This window comes from Topomyia yanbarensis, chromosome 2 (genome assembly GCF_030247195.1).
Source record: "Topomyia yanbarensis strain Yona2022 chromosome 2, ASM3024719v1, whole genome shotgun sequence".
NCBI lineage: Eukaryota > Metazoa > Arthropoda > Insecta > Diptera > Culicidae > Topomyia > Topomyia yanbarensis.
Window position 1 is genome coordinate 98821485 of NC_080671.1, and position 15727 is coordinate 98837211.

At 38.0% G+C, this 15727-nt stretch overlaps 1 protein-coding gene across 1 annotated transcript in view; it reads left to right on the forward strand.

The window, feature by feature from the left end:
- LOC131679611 (cytochrome b5-related protein-like) overlaps nucleotides 1–15727 on the forward strand; it is a gene marked incomplete at its 3' end in the record, with an annotated part of 57508 nt that extends 41781 nt beyond the window's left edge. The window contains exons 2-6 of the mRNA XM_058960349.1: nucleotides 14256–14525; nucleotides 14587–14978; nucleotides 15032–15226; nucleotides 15291–15512; nucleotides 15580–15727. Of these exons, the coding sequence (XP_058816332.1) occupies nucleotides 14298–14525; nucleotides 14587–14978; nucleotides 15032–15226; nucleotides 15291–15512; nucleotides 15580–15727 (1185 nt within the window). The remainder of the gene's footprint in view (nucleotides 1–14255; nucleotides 14526–14586; nucleotides 14979–15031; nucleotides 15227–15290; nucleotides 15513–15579) is intronic.

The following is a 15727-nucleotide window of genomic DNA, read 5'->3' on the forward strand; positions in this document are numbered from 1 at the left end:
AATGGAGCTCAGAACTAATCGACAGTCGAAGTGATCTTCCGAGTACTCACCTTTTGGAAAAAAATTGACCTTTTTATATCCATCGCCTTATACGCTGAAATCGGGATTTGTTGCGTGTTCGTAATCATCATCCTGTAATTCCGGAACCGGAAGAATTAGAAATTCAACAGCAGCCAATGGGAATGCTGTACCTTGCATTTGAAACCAAGTTTGTAAAAATCGGTAAAGAATTCGCTGGTAAGTTCCCCCGGGGCATCAAGAACCGCCATAGCTGGCCAGTGTGGTCGAAGTGCCTTCGGTGGGTCATTAATGATCTAGACATGCAAAGCCCAGTAATGTTGCACATATTTTAATATATATTGCATCATTTGAACATCATGGTGGTATCAGTTTCTATGGAAATTTGCTGTGTGATTGTACTCTTCAACACGTAACTCCAGAACCGAAAGACGGATCAATAAAAAAAATCAATAGCGACCGATAGAACGGCTGTACCTTTCATTTGAGACTAAATTTGTACAAATCGGTCCAGCCACCTCAGAGAAAAATCGGTGAGATTGTTTGCCACATCCATACATCCATACATACATACACACACACACATACAGACATTTTACGATCTCGACGAACTGAGTCGAATGGTATAAAAGATTTGGCCCTGCGGGTCTCGGTTAAAAAGTCGAAATTTCGACCGTTTGCATAACCTTTCTATATGAGAACGGCTAAAAGGAGCTTAAATTTAGACGGGCCTGAGAGGGTTAAAAAGACTACAAAATAAGGGGCACATGATGTGTCTCCTAGCGACTCTTCACGTGAAATGGTTGCTTGTATAAATAATTTATATATATAGTTCGAAATAGCAATCTTTCTCAACATTCTCTCATTAATTTGTTGTAACCAAACGAGATATAAATTTGATAAGAGTCACCGAAGAAGACGGTTTTTTCCTAAATTTATTTCTGAAAAATTTATGGGTGGGGTGCTGTCTTTAGCCCCATATCTCCCTCTGGCTACGCATCTGAACATTTCTTTGATTGTTGGTCCTAATTGACAAATGTGTTATCAAAATGAAATCATTTGTTCATCCAGTTTGTGTTAGTGTAAGGGATCATCCATAAATTACGTAGCATTTTTTAGCTATCTTCAACACCCCCCCCCCATCGTAGCATTTCGCCACAAACCTCCAAATACCCCCCCCCCCCTGGTAATTACGTAGCTTGACGGTATCCTCCTCCCCCCTTGTCCCCGCAAGAAATAAAAAAGCGATGTTAGTTAGATGAAACGGGTAAGGGTTGTCGTGACATCAGGTCAACTCCTATTCCCCTTTAAAAAAGCTACGTAGCATGACTCCCTACCCCATCGTCACACATCATCACAAAATACAAAACTCCCCCCTCCCCCATATAATGCTACGTCATTTATGGATGGTCCCTAATATTATAAAGCAGTGTATATCTGTATTATGTAGACATTCAAATATTTCTTTCAAATAACAAGCAATTTTTGATGTCAGGAAAAACCTAATTATGTACTTTGAAACAAGTATCGTTCTTTTGTAGTAATATATGCTACAACTTTGCCGAAGACACAAAGTCTCTATCTTAATTAGTTCGGAAAATAAAGTTCGTATATCACTTATAAGTGAATTAATCACTGAACGGTATACGGATGCGCAATCATAAGAACATCAACTTTTCCGAACAAACTATACTTCTAAAGTCAACGGTTTAGACGCTATTAATTTTGAGCACGAAAACGACGTTTTAAAACACTGTGCCATGTTGATGATGCTTTTAACTGTTTTTTGGCAACCGGAAATCGCCATCTTGGTTTTTAAAATGGCGTCAATTATCAATTTCCGGCTTTTGCTGACCATCCTCTTTCAAATAACACCCATATTGGTGGTGGTTTTCACTGTTTTGTGGTAACCGGAACCCGCCATTTTGGTTTTTGAATTGGCGTCAAAAAACCAATTTCCGGCTTTTGCTGACCACCGGCGCTTTACAATGACACTATTATTGATGGTTGTTTGCATTGCTTTGTGATAACCGGAAGCCGCCATCTTGGATTTGAAAACGGCGTCAGAAATCAATTTATGTCTTCTATTGACCACTCCCTTTCGAATGGCACCCATATTGAGGATACTTTTCACTGTGTTGTGGTAACCGGAAACCGCAATCTTTGTTTTCAAAATGGCGTCAATTATCAATTTCCGGCTTTTGCTGACCATCCTCTTTTTCGAACAACACCCATATTGATGGTGGTTTTCACTGTTTTGTGGTAACCGGAAGCCGCCATCTTGGTTTTCAAAATGGCGTCAAATGTTCATCCGTCCGGAACCGGTGCCGGAATGGCCAAAGCTTGAGGGAGCTGTAGAACCGTATGATTGGAAGAACTTCGCATTTCGTATAATGCTATGAACCCAAATCGCTGGAATAATAGAAAAATATATACAATTTCTTAGGTTCTCCCGGAACAGTTCTCCGGTGGCCAAGATTGGTCCAATTCAAGACTATTGTGAAGGATCAATGGGAAATAGTCATATGTAGCACATTTCAAAACACAATTACTTAAATTTATGGGATGTTTCTTCAAAACTCGTCCGTCACCCCACTGGGATGCCGGATAGACTCCACGGGAATTCGGATTAATTCCGGAACCGGTCTACGGATTTAAACGCTACTCTGTACATAAAAACTGGACTAAATTCCAGATCTTTTAAAGCTGGTTTCATCCAATTCAAAAATTGAAGAAATGAGAGCAAAATTTAAACATAATTTTCAGAATTTTTTTAACCTGGTACCAGAGTTAAAAATATTCAAATTCATTGAATGAAAATTGATCATATTCTGCCGCATTCATTTTCAATATTCAGTGACGCAGCTGAAAACGTCAAATGAACAAACCGCTCATTTATCCATGCAGATTTTCATTCGTCTCCGATTATTACACGAAGCGACCGTGCAGCAACGAATCAAACGCATCAAAGTAGGCCCTGGCACAATGTAAGCGATGATGGTTGTTGTTACATATGCTTTACCGGCATTTGAAAACATTTTCCGAGATAATTAGTGAAATGAATATACTGTACGGCAGAGATGGCATGGCGCACATCATATATGCGCACTCTCGCACATCTTCCATAAATTGTGCGCGCAGCTCTGTTTCTCACTTCTACCACTGCGAAGCCCACTCATTTACAAACCGGATAATACTGCGCGAGGGCAATATTGTGTGAGCGGTAGAAAATCTTCTATGAGTGCTGCTGTACTGTGAGATGTTCTCTATAGCTTATTTTTCGTAAATATGCGAAAGCACAGCAGCATGCTCTGCGTGCTCATGGAAACTTCTCTGTGCACAGTTTTCTGCGCACAGTCAGCTGAACTCTTCTGTTTTCAATGCAAACTGATCTCATCGAGTAAACAGCAGCAATCAGGTAAATGCGTGCGTTTTGTCTGATGTGAAATTGGCGAAGAGCATGTTAGCAGAAAGCAGTGGCGGATCCAGAGGGACCTAGGGTTCGTCGCGGTTGCGGTAATTACCGCAACCGCGCGGTATTTACCGCACCCGCACCGCGAAATCTGCGGTGCGGTGAGACACTTTTTCCCGCAGATGCGGTGCGGGAAAGAGCTTTTACCGCGCGGTTTTACCGCAACCGCACCGCAAAAAAAAAATTGATAAAGTAATAATTTTGATTATTCTAAATTGATAAACAGACTGCTATAACGAAAGAAAATCTAGCTGTGTCCGAAATATTTGGCGCTATTATTTTTACGACATATTTTGGACTAGTTATTTTATACTTCTAAGTAAAACTTCACAAACTAACCATTTCAAATACATAAAATTCAAGAACCCAATAGGGACAAAATTATTAGATCATTTAAAATAATAAATTTGTACTCTTAAATCCTATTTAAAAGTGCATCACTTCTCCCGATTTCTGTTGGAAATCGTGAAATTATGAATCGTTTTCGATATCAATTTTTCAGCTGTGAATTTTGACTAATTTAATGGAATTAGAGATGAACTAATTATGCTAGGACTTAAACACAACCCTCTTCATCAAACCAAACGAATTTGGAGTAATTGGCAGTAAAGGATACAAATGTATGAAAGCGTCCAAAATAAGGAGGGATCCAAATTAGGATGATTATTCTATCATTCGTTCATCAACATCGTATTTCTATCTTCTTTGATTGCTGTGTAAATTCAATGTGAATATTCTGCAGTCAATTTTATTGGACTCTTTCTCAAAAAGTATGCTACATAACTTTTTTTGCGTACTTTCATTCAAATTTACTATAATTTTCTACCAAATTAAGTCCTAATATTTTTCAGTTAAGACTATTTTGTAGCTTTTATGAAGCCACAAATACCACATAGTTTGACTCCGGTTCACTTCAATTGAAGTTTTTGCCATTGGCTCTTTAGGAAAAAATTATAGGAAAATACATTAAATGCTAGAACTTTCGAACTAGCCTTTAGAAAATTACACTTCGTACATTTTTGAAGGGAGCAATCCTAGTTTTTGAATGATAATACATCTGTTTCTTGAAGAATGCGGAAGTTAGAGTTTTGGGATATTTTGTCCGTAAAACCCGCTATTTTTAAAAACCATACATTTTTTGCAGTTTTTCTAATGCTCAATAATTCTGTACCGGTTGAGACCGGACTCCTGCTTAGATGTAATGTATAGAGCATTTTTATTTCGTCAAATGTGGCGTCGTTCTTATTGATGAAATACAATATGTTTTTATTTCACTGTATTGGAATATATGCGGTACTATATAGAAGTACTGGTATTTCGACTTTATTTTTTTGGTGAGATTCCTTTAAGAATGAAAGGTGGTTTTTACTACGTAAATGTGAAAATCATCCGTTTCATTTTCATATGTCAAAAACATTGAAAATATGAAAATTTAAAGAAAAAATATGCAACTTCATTTCTTATTACATTTTTATTCCACATTTTTCAATTAACTGAAGGGTTGCTAAAATAAAAGTTTTCCTATTACTGCAGTAGAACGTTTTTGAATGTATAATGTTTGCCTTAAAATGTACGGAATTTTATTAATAGAAAATACAAAAGTTGATTTTTTTCATAAACATTACATTCTGAGGAGTCTCTTAAAGTTAAATTTTCATGTGAATAAGAATAACATTTTATTATATATGGTATGTACAATTTTTCAACACTATTTTTAAAAATATAAAAATTTTACCGCATTACCACGCGGTGCGGTGCGGTAAATAAATTGCGGTTGCGGTAAGCGGTGCGGTTTTATAATTTTTTTGCGGTTGCGGTGCGGACAATCCATTTACCGCCCACATCCGCACCGCGACGAACCCTAGAGGGACCCCCTCCGAAAATTTTCAACTTGGTGAGAAATTTTGAATATGAGTTTCGATTTTATATTAGTTTCAAACTTAAAATCATTGCAAACCAAATTTGACCACCAAAACTGGTTTTCATTAAATGAGGTTGTTACACATAACGTATTGTACAATATTCATTCAAAAATCAAAATTTCGTACCCCCCCCCCCCTCGAAATTTTTTTCTGGATCCGCTCCTGCCAGAAAGTGTGGTCGAGAACTTCTTTTTCGAGAAAGCAGATTGATAACGGAAGTGGAAAACTTGTTAAAGTTGCATGTTGTAATTTGTGTGATGTAAACGCAAAGCAGTTATCATTGTTAGGGGAAAGTGCTGATTAATTTTTCATGAAGATTTAGCAAAATAACCGGAATGATCTAAACCGCATAACTAGCCTATACTCAAATGGTTCTTCTGACGCTGCAGACTCGCTATCTGCGAATATTTCTCCATCACCCAAAAGAAAACGAACAAACAATATCCCGAGGGAATAGTGCTTCTTGCTTTTATAACATTTTGCTCTTTTACATATAATTTACATTTCATTTCAATGGCTTATATAGAAAATTTCTTTCACGATGATATAGACAGTTATAATGCGAGTGTTTCAATGAATAATAGTAAATCGCTGAATATTTTGCAATGGAATATAAGGGGTATGAATGAGCTTTGTAAATTTGATCAAATTTTGCAAACATTGGATCGTTGCAATAAATTAATTGATGTGCTTGTTATCGGGGAAACGTGGATCAAGTCGGGCAATGAAGATATCTTTAAAATTAGGGGCTATAATGGGATTTTTTTTCCTGTAGAGAACAATCGAACGGTGGAGTAGCTATCTACGTCAGGAAGAATATTTCTCATAGAGTAGTGCTGAACACTGTTGTTAACGGCTTTCATCATGCTCACATCGAACTCTGCATAATGCAACATTATTTCGATGTGCATTGTTTTTATCGCCCTCCATCTTACGATATTGGTCAATTCCTTACCAAGCTTGAAAGTGTTCTCGCTTCCGCTTCAAATTCGCGCCCCTGTTTCATTGTAGGAGATCTCAATATACCGGTTAACCTATCGAATAACAATGTCGTCTCACGTTATAAAACTCTCCTGGAATCGTATGGTCTCATATGTACGAACACATTTCCGACTCGCCCAGCTAGTTCAAATATTCTTGATCGCGTTGTTTGTAGACCGGAGGATGCTGCTCGCTTACGAAACGACACGGTTTACACCATAGTTAGTGATCACGTTCAAATTATATCTTCATATAAACTTGCAGTAAAAAGAGAACCCGTTAATTTGACTAAATCAATAATCAATCATGAAAAACTCAATAACGACTTCCAAAATTTCATAGAAAACATCGAGTTGATTGATGATGTAGATGTATGTCTTACAAATATCATCACAACCTACAATTCTTTACTTGCGGAAAACACTAGAACGGTCTCCAAAACTTTTAAATGTAAAGGCGTTTTTTTGTTTTTTTCGATTTGTGGACACTGATTAAAATCAAAAGTAATTATCTGAAACGAGTAAAAAATAACCCCAATGATGAAAACCTCAAAGCTCTTCTGCAACACATAACTAAAAAAGTTAATGTAATGAAAAAGCGGTGCAAAAAGGCCTACTTTGAAAACCTTCTATCCAACACAACTCTTTCAAAACTTTGGAAAAATATTAATACCATTTTTGGTCGTTCAAAGTCGGATGTTCCCATCAGCCTAATTTCCAATGATATCAGAGTATGTATGTAATGTTTTCAACGAATATTTCTCTAGTATTGGCAAAAATTTGTCTGACAATATTCCCACGAGTCCCAACTCAAATCCTATTACAAATATACAACACGTCCAAGAAACAATCTTCTTGCGTCCTGCAACCATAAACGAAGTGATCCTTTTGATTAAAGACCTCGAAAAAAATAACAGTTGTGGTCCTGATAAGATCCCCGCTAGTGTTCTTAAGAGTAACTGTACCACTTTTGCAAATATCCTAACCAAAGCTTTTAATTTAATAATTCAAACCGGCAGGTACCCAGACTGTTTAAAAATAGCCCGAGTAATTCTAATTTTCAAAGCTGGTGATCCAAACCAACCTTCCAACTATAGACCAATTTCAACATTGTGCGTTTTCAATAAAATTCTTGAGAAATTGCTCATCACTCGACTACTCGAGTTTTTGAACAAACACAACATAATTTACAACTACCAGTACGGGTGCAGACAGGGCTGCAGCACTTTAATTGCAATGACCGAACTAATTGATTCCATCATTAGTCAAATTGATAGCAAAAGAATTGTTGGTGCCCTTTTTCAGGACCTAAAAAAAGCATTCGATACTCTGGATCACTCAATCCTGCTTAAGAAGTTAGAATGCTATGGTATCAGATGATTATCAAATCATATTATTCGTAGCTATCTGTCGCATAGGAACCAATTCGTATCTATTGGAGACTCGTGTAGCTCTCATAGACCAATAGAAATAGGAGTGCCCCAAGGCAGTAATATTGGGCCACTGTTATTTTTATTGTATATCAATGACCTAGGTAGACTCGGGTTAAAAGGGACTCCTCGTCTTTTCGCGGATGACACCGCGTTGTTCTACCCGAACAACAACTGCCTGGATATTGTACGCGACATTGAATCGGATTTAAAAACACTAACGACCTATTTCAACGAAAACCTTCTTTCCTTGAACCTATCAAAAACTAAATATATGCTGTTTCGTTCATCTAGAAGAGCTATAGGCGTGCATCCAGACCCAAGAATGGGACAGTCTGTAATTCAGGAAACTAACTGCTTCAAATATTTAGGACTTCACTTATGTGGTTTTTGTTTGAGGCGAAACTGAGTCAGTTCCTAACCCCAACTGCTGTCAAAATGTATGAACTGACAGCAGTTGGGGTTAGAACCTGACTCAGTTTCAGGTTCAAGCGAAATCGCCATTAGACCCCACACTCTCCTGGATTGAGCATATATCTATAGAGAGAAAAGTTGCATCGTTATGTGGGGCTATGCGTAAAGTATGCTCTTTTGTTCCCCAGCATGTACTTCTAAAATTTTATTATGCGCACATCCACTCATTGCTGAACTACCTTGTATCTGTGTGGGGCCGTGCCAGTATTTCGAATCTGAAAAAGCTACAAACGCTTCAAAACAGATGTCTTAAAATTATTTATAAAAAACCATTTATGTACCCTACTATTTTGTTATACAATAATAATGCCCATAACATTTTACCTTTGGCTTGGGTTGACTAACTACCAAACAATAATGTACATCCACAATGCTTTGCATAATACTATTGCTCATAATAATCTAGAATTTACGACAGGAATTCGAGCTCACAGCACCAGACAAGCCAATCATTTATTATACTCCAGAGTATCCACGAACCTTGGTCAAAGACGCATTTCTTTCATCGGACCTAAGTTATTCAACCGGCTTCCTACTGATTTAAAGCAAATAACATGTCGCACTCGTTTCCAAGCAAAATTGAAACTAATTTTAAAAAATAAAATAGGAGAATTTTTAATATAAACTTCGTTCACCACCAATCGAGCTTATTCCTTTAGCTATAATTGGTTAACATTTTTTTAAATAAAAACAATTGATAAATGCATTTTTTCTAGCAATAAGTAATAAATAAATTTAAATTATTATGAGCTTCCTGCAAAGCTACGATGGGACCCTAAAAAGGATCCTTTTCCGCTGGGTACTCGCCGTAACTTCTTGTCAAATTTTGTGTTTTGTCGGTCTCGTATTGTTTTTTTTTGTTCTCAGCGTTTCCGCGATTCGTAACTTTGTTTTGTTGTGCTGACCTTTTTTTTTGTACGCTGAGAACTGATGTGTCCACTACCAGGGGGCTCCGTTTGTGAGCTTTTTAGTGTGGGGGTGAGGCGGGCTATTAAAAAACAAAAAAAATGTGTTGCTTTTTTGTTCTCAGAAGTTGAATTTCAAAAATATCAACATTGAACATGATAATCAAACAATGAATACGAAGTTGACTATTTTGTTAAAGAAGAAAATCTTTGATGTGGATGCCAATTACCAATATAGATCTCTACGTGTCATATAATATATCAAATAATGTTGCCTCTTTAAACGTGCTTTATTTCAATTCTGCTCACTCATAACACTGTGCCAGGCTTGCGAACCGTTAACATCAAATTCGACTGGCACCGAATTGCATACAATCACAAACAGCCACAGGCACTGCTGCCACATGCTGCTGTAACATATCAGTGGCTTAATGAGTGCTGCGGGTTACCGCGAGAGGTATGACACACACGAGCGTTAAGCGGAACTCTTCACTTCGTTGCGTTCACCAACAGTAGCCGAAGACATTGCTGTTTCTGAGTGGTGCAGTGTATTAATGAACTTACACGGTATTGCCCAATTCGTTTTGAACTTGTTCTTCGGGAATGTTATGATTTCGAGATGTCATGACCGCCCAAGAGCGGAGCTGTTTCGTAGCTATAACAGCGATGTCATAACATTTTCCTTCCGACAGCTGTGAGAGAACGTATTGGTTTTGCCATTAGCAGGACGTAAGGAGGACGGGCGCTAAAGTAGAGTGAGAGACTGGTCACCTAATATAATATTCTTTTTATTCTCACTAAACATTTGGTTTTTTGGATGCATTACGTATGCTTATCGGGCTGGAAAATATCTAAGCTTATTTTCTGAAAATTCCATTTCTATTGGATAGGAGGCAAACCGTTCTAGAAATCGTGTTGCATCCTTGGCTGAAGTCCAAAATGAATCCACCAGGATATAAAAAAAAATTCATGAATGGAACAATGTTTTTCAACCGGGGGTGAATTAACCCCCAGGGGTACGTGGGATTATGAATTATTCCGGGTAAATTTCAATTTGTTATCCTAATATTTCCATCGAATTATTGACTCTATGATATAGAGACAATAATTCGATGGAAATGTTAGTATAATAAGTCGAAATTTACCCGGAATAATTTATAATCTGACGTACCCCTGGGGGTGAATTCACCCCCAGTTGAAAAAACACTGTTAAGGACGACTCAGACGATACATCAGCTTCCGTCAACATCAACGGAACGTCACCGTTCCGTCAGGATAAGTTACATGCAGTTAAATGGAGGCATTCACACACAACATCAACGGTACGGAACGTTTTGACGTATGGCACGTGTGAACGGGCGCAAGAGAAACGTATTTAACTTATCCTGACGGAACGGTGACGTTCCGTTGACGTTGACGGAAGCTGATGTATCGTCTGAATCGTCCATTAATGTAACATCATTTTAATTCTCTAAATAGTGCATTCAGGTAAAGATAAAATTATAAAATATTTTTTCAATGCAGTGTTTCTTGTATTTTCATAGACTCACCGCAATTATCAAGCCACTTTTTTATCAATCTTTTTCTTATAAGCGAAGCAAAGAGATTCATTAAACTGTTGTAATTTATGAAATATATAAATCCCTTCGGATTCATGACACAGAGCCACAAAATAAGAAAATGAATGTATTATGTAAGTGATCTAATAACGGTTGTTGGTTTGGTCCAATACAACACAAAATCACAATATTTGATCAATTTAATATATCCTCGAAATCTTTATTCAAAACCAAAAAACTATTTTTGGAACTTTCGGCACTAAAAAAAACTACGCTTTTCAACTGATCCTAAATTTTTTGATTGTTCTTGAAGGACGAATAGACCTTTATAACGGTGTTATGTTATTTTGGGACAACAATATAAAAATTACCATTATTTTACGATTTTTTCATGAAAAATGTGAAAATTGCCCAACATTTTTACAAACAAGCGTCTTTGCTTCAATAAAAGTTAGAAAGAACATTTAAATCCGCATATGACAACCTTTTTATCACCAAAATCAGTTGGCAAAGTGACAAAGTTATTATTTTTTTCCTAAATTAGAAACTTTCTCGACTTTTTTACAGCAACAACATGACATAATGCAAGGTTATCTCGAGATAGACAATAAGATTTTGAGATATTTTTCCTATTTATGAAAGGTAGCTGTGGTAGCTTCCATAAAACGACGAATGCCATTTTCATGTACATATTTGAGTTCAGATATTAAAATCTAAATCTTGTTCAATAACAGTGACACCAACTGTAGATGACGCTAAATCAGTAAATTTAACTAGTTGATTTTCACTTCAGATGTTGGGGCGCCTGAAAAATATATGTTCCAAAATTTTTGGGCGCGGAATTTCAAATATATGTTTATTCTACATTTTATTGCATTAAATTGTTGATTTATTGGCCTAATCCTTTATAAATAAATAAATAAGGGTCTTCGTCCAGAAAAAAAACAGCTTTTTAATGAAAATTTACATTAGGTACTCTTGATTCGCATCATTTGCAGTATCTGACACTATTAATCGGTCGAAAATATTTTCTTCGTGAGCAAATTACATTATATTTTATTGAATGTTGACAATCCAGCTAAACAGTACTGCACAGTTGGGCAGGAACGAAAATTAACAAGACAAAATATCTAGCGCTTTGGGAGTGCATTTCTTTTAGTTGCTATGTTCAGCAAAGTATCTTGGTTTAAATCGATGCTATAAATATCAAAATGTAAACACTTTTACCTTTCAACATTTAATGGAATCTCAGTTCTTCAGTTTTGATATTTAGCAAAAATGTGTATAGTAATATAGTAGCTATTGTCTTAGAAAGTTTCAAAAGGGAGGAACTGTAAATTTCTGCAGTTGTCTCTCTTTATAAATTCTACTTATAAATAAAAGTCATGTTCGACTTTTAGAATAGTTTGCATGAACTGAGCATTTCGCCAATAGTAAAACTCATTATATGTCTATAAATTAGAGAAGGAATAATTATACGTTTCATCGACACGTGGCACGAAGACTAAAGTTCATTCAGTACAAGAATATTGATCAATTTTCAAGCTAGCTAAACATAAATACTTAAAAAACGGAGTATTTCATAACATTTGATTTCATTGCTTGAACTGTTCATATATTCAAAGGAAATGTATTCTACATAAGCATGCACAATCCATATTACTTTGAGATAGAATACATATATCGGCTCTCGATGGGTACTTGCGCATATAAATTCAATCAACTGTTCCAAACGGCTTACGAACTTGCACTGATAGACTAAATGCGTAGAATGCTGAGCTACTGTACGGTGTCAGCCTACCGAGAGGCAGCAGGAAGCGAAAATAAAGAAAACGAAAATTTCCGATGCACAGCGAAACGGGAATATATTATTGAGTGTTCTGTATGGGGTGAGTACCGATAGCAATAATTACACTGAGCGCCTAGCGAAAACCGAACTGTGTAGCTCACCGGTCACAGCATGAAGAAAGGGTAGCTGTTTACCACAGCATGTCGGTCTTGGATTCGGAAGAAAAAGAGAAGTTATAGAAAAGAACGAACATAACATTCCGGAATGAAAATGTGATGAGATCCTTGACATTTTCAGTCGTAGCTGTTATAGCAATTTGCGTTCGGCAGCTGCCGGCAGTTATACTGCATGACTGTCTGCTGATTCGTGTCATTCTCCAGTACATTTCGCAAGCCTGCACTGTGCATAGCTCTGTGCATACAACTGTAAACTACGCAGAGCTGTGCGAGCTGCGTACACATTTCTTCGTCTATTTCAGTTGTGTGAGAACTGATTTTATCATTTTATTTTGCCTGTGCACAGTTCTGAAGCGAGCTGTGTGAGATGCCCGAGATCGTGCGATGGCATTGTGTGTAAGAGACCTACCGGCGCGCATTCGCACTCTCAATGAAAATACGTGTGTAGCGTGTGATAGCTCTTTTCTCTCAACGAACACTGATGAGCAAACCATCTCTACAGTGTACGATATTCAACTGAATGAATAAGGATGGATATTTGAATGAATATTTTTTCTACTCACCGCGAGTCGCGCCAAGTTTATTTTCAGCCGTCAAAAAGAGCTTCGATTATTTTTAACTCTGCTTAGTACAGACGTAAATATATGAATGACAGCTTTTGTCATATAGTTGCTCGTGATAGGTGACTGCAGTGTTCCCCTTTATTTAGCTAGTAGAGTTGATGCAACGATTAGACTACATTAGGTAACGCACGCTGTAATAAATCGACTTTTATAGTCTTACAAACGGATAAACGGGTGACAAATCTCAACACATTTTTTCAAACGCACACTATCAAGCGAATTTTTATATACTCGCTCAAACAATTTTTTTTAAAGCTTAAATACATTTAATGCAAACGTTACAACAAGGCTGGTTGATGAAACGATCGCCTCCAAACATGGTTTTCCCTGTTTACGAAATGGGCCATCGGAATTCAATCGAGCTGACACCTACCCAAATCCTTGGACCAAGTTATTTGCGTCGAGTTATAAGGAAGCGTTCCTACACACTAACCATATTCGAAATAGCATCGTAGTGTATGATAACTGCTGCCGGTTATCACTTATCAGTGTCTGCATTTATTCGTAAATAACTGAATGTAATAGTGCTATAATATTCAAATATATTTTGTCTGATGAGGCGCCATAGCATGCTACTTTGTAAACATGTAATATTTTGCTCTGGCTGACCTCGCTGGCGGCAGAATTTGCACACTGTGATCAAACCGATAGTAGCCATGACAGCTCCCATTTAATCTAATTGATCGCATGTGAGTTAGTCTGTGCATTCACGGGATCCCCACAGTTAGACAGCGTGCAGAAATTCATCACTCAAGTGCTGAAACAGGTCGAAATCAGAACAGCTCTCCCGTGAACTAGTCTCAAACCTGTCGATAGAACCTGTGCGGGGGGTGAACACTTTGAATACTGATTAATCCGAAGGCAGCTCGTTGCATACTAATGAATGTTCTCAACTCACTTTCTTCAGACGCGTATTTACACGGACTAGTCGAAATTGAACGTCGCAGTCATGTCGGCGAAACAGAACGGCGTCCATGCGCTCAAGCTGATCACTACGATCACCAATAAGTATCCAACATTCCGTGATGAACCACTAAAAACTCCGTACCGATGGCTGGAAGGGAGACGCCACGACGACGGTGCCGAAGGGCTTTGGCGAATTCATGACACGCTGTACGATTTGACGGATTTTGTCGAGCGGCATCCGGGAGGACGGGATTGGATTCAGTGGACAAAGGTAAAGTGAATGCAAATTAATTCCAAGTCCAGTTCTAAAACCAGATCATTTTCCTCGTCAGGGAACGGACATCACAGAACTGTTCGAGACGCATCACATCACCACGAGGGCGGAAGGTTTACTTCCCAAGTTCAAGGTTCGGGAAGCCAAACAACCTCGAAATGTGCGATTGTCCTTCAAAGATAATGGATTTTACCGCACGTTGAAGCGAAGAGTTCGTGACAAGCTGCCCGAACTTGACAAGTCACCAATCAAGACATCCAATTTGATAATTGATTCACTGTTGGGAGCGGCATTCATGTTCGCCTTTCTGGCGATCAAATTCAACAGCTATCTGCTGGCGGTTGCGTGTGCACTTTGTGTCAACTGGACGGTGATATCTGCCCATAATTACTTCCACCAGAAGGACAACTGGAGGATGCGACTGTTCAACTTGGCGTTTTTCAGTTATAGGTGAGTTTATTCAGTACTGCATTGCGTACTCAATATCACCCGATTGGTTCTAGGGAATGGCGAATATCGCATGCAATGTCCCATCATCATTATGCGAACTCGATACTCGATTTGGAAATATCCTACTTCGAACCGTTTCTGTGCTGGCTGCCGAACCCGGAGACAAAGGGAGTTGTGAAGCGTTTCGGGGCCTGGATCTATGGACCGCTTGTTTACTCGATGCTTTGTTTAGCAGAATTCGTTAAAAGGTAACGAAACAATTGTTTTTGAGCTGCATAAAAGCTTGGTGGGATTATTTTTTTTTAATTACAGACTTGTAGAATCCATTCAAACTGGGAAGAGCAGTTTCTTCGCGGACGACATGATAGCGTTTGCGTTGCCCACCTTCATGTACTTGGTTGACTCGAGTAGTGTGTTGAATGTCCTGAAACTGTGGTTCTTTATTGTATTGGTGGCGAGTTTTGCTTTCGCATTGATTGGATTGAACGCTGCGCATCATCATCCGGAAATATTCCACTCCGGTGATGAAATTCCGTAAGTAGTTACACAACAGGTTCAAATAAACCACACCTTATTAATTAATATTAATTTATGACCTTAGGGATGAAATCGATTTTGGCGTATACCAAATTGCCACCGTCATCGATCGGTCGGACATCAAGGGATCTCATTTTGCGGTATTGACCCATTTCGGGGATCACTGTTTGCATCACATGTTTCCCACGTTGGACCACGGAATACTGCCCCAG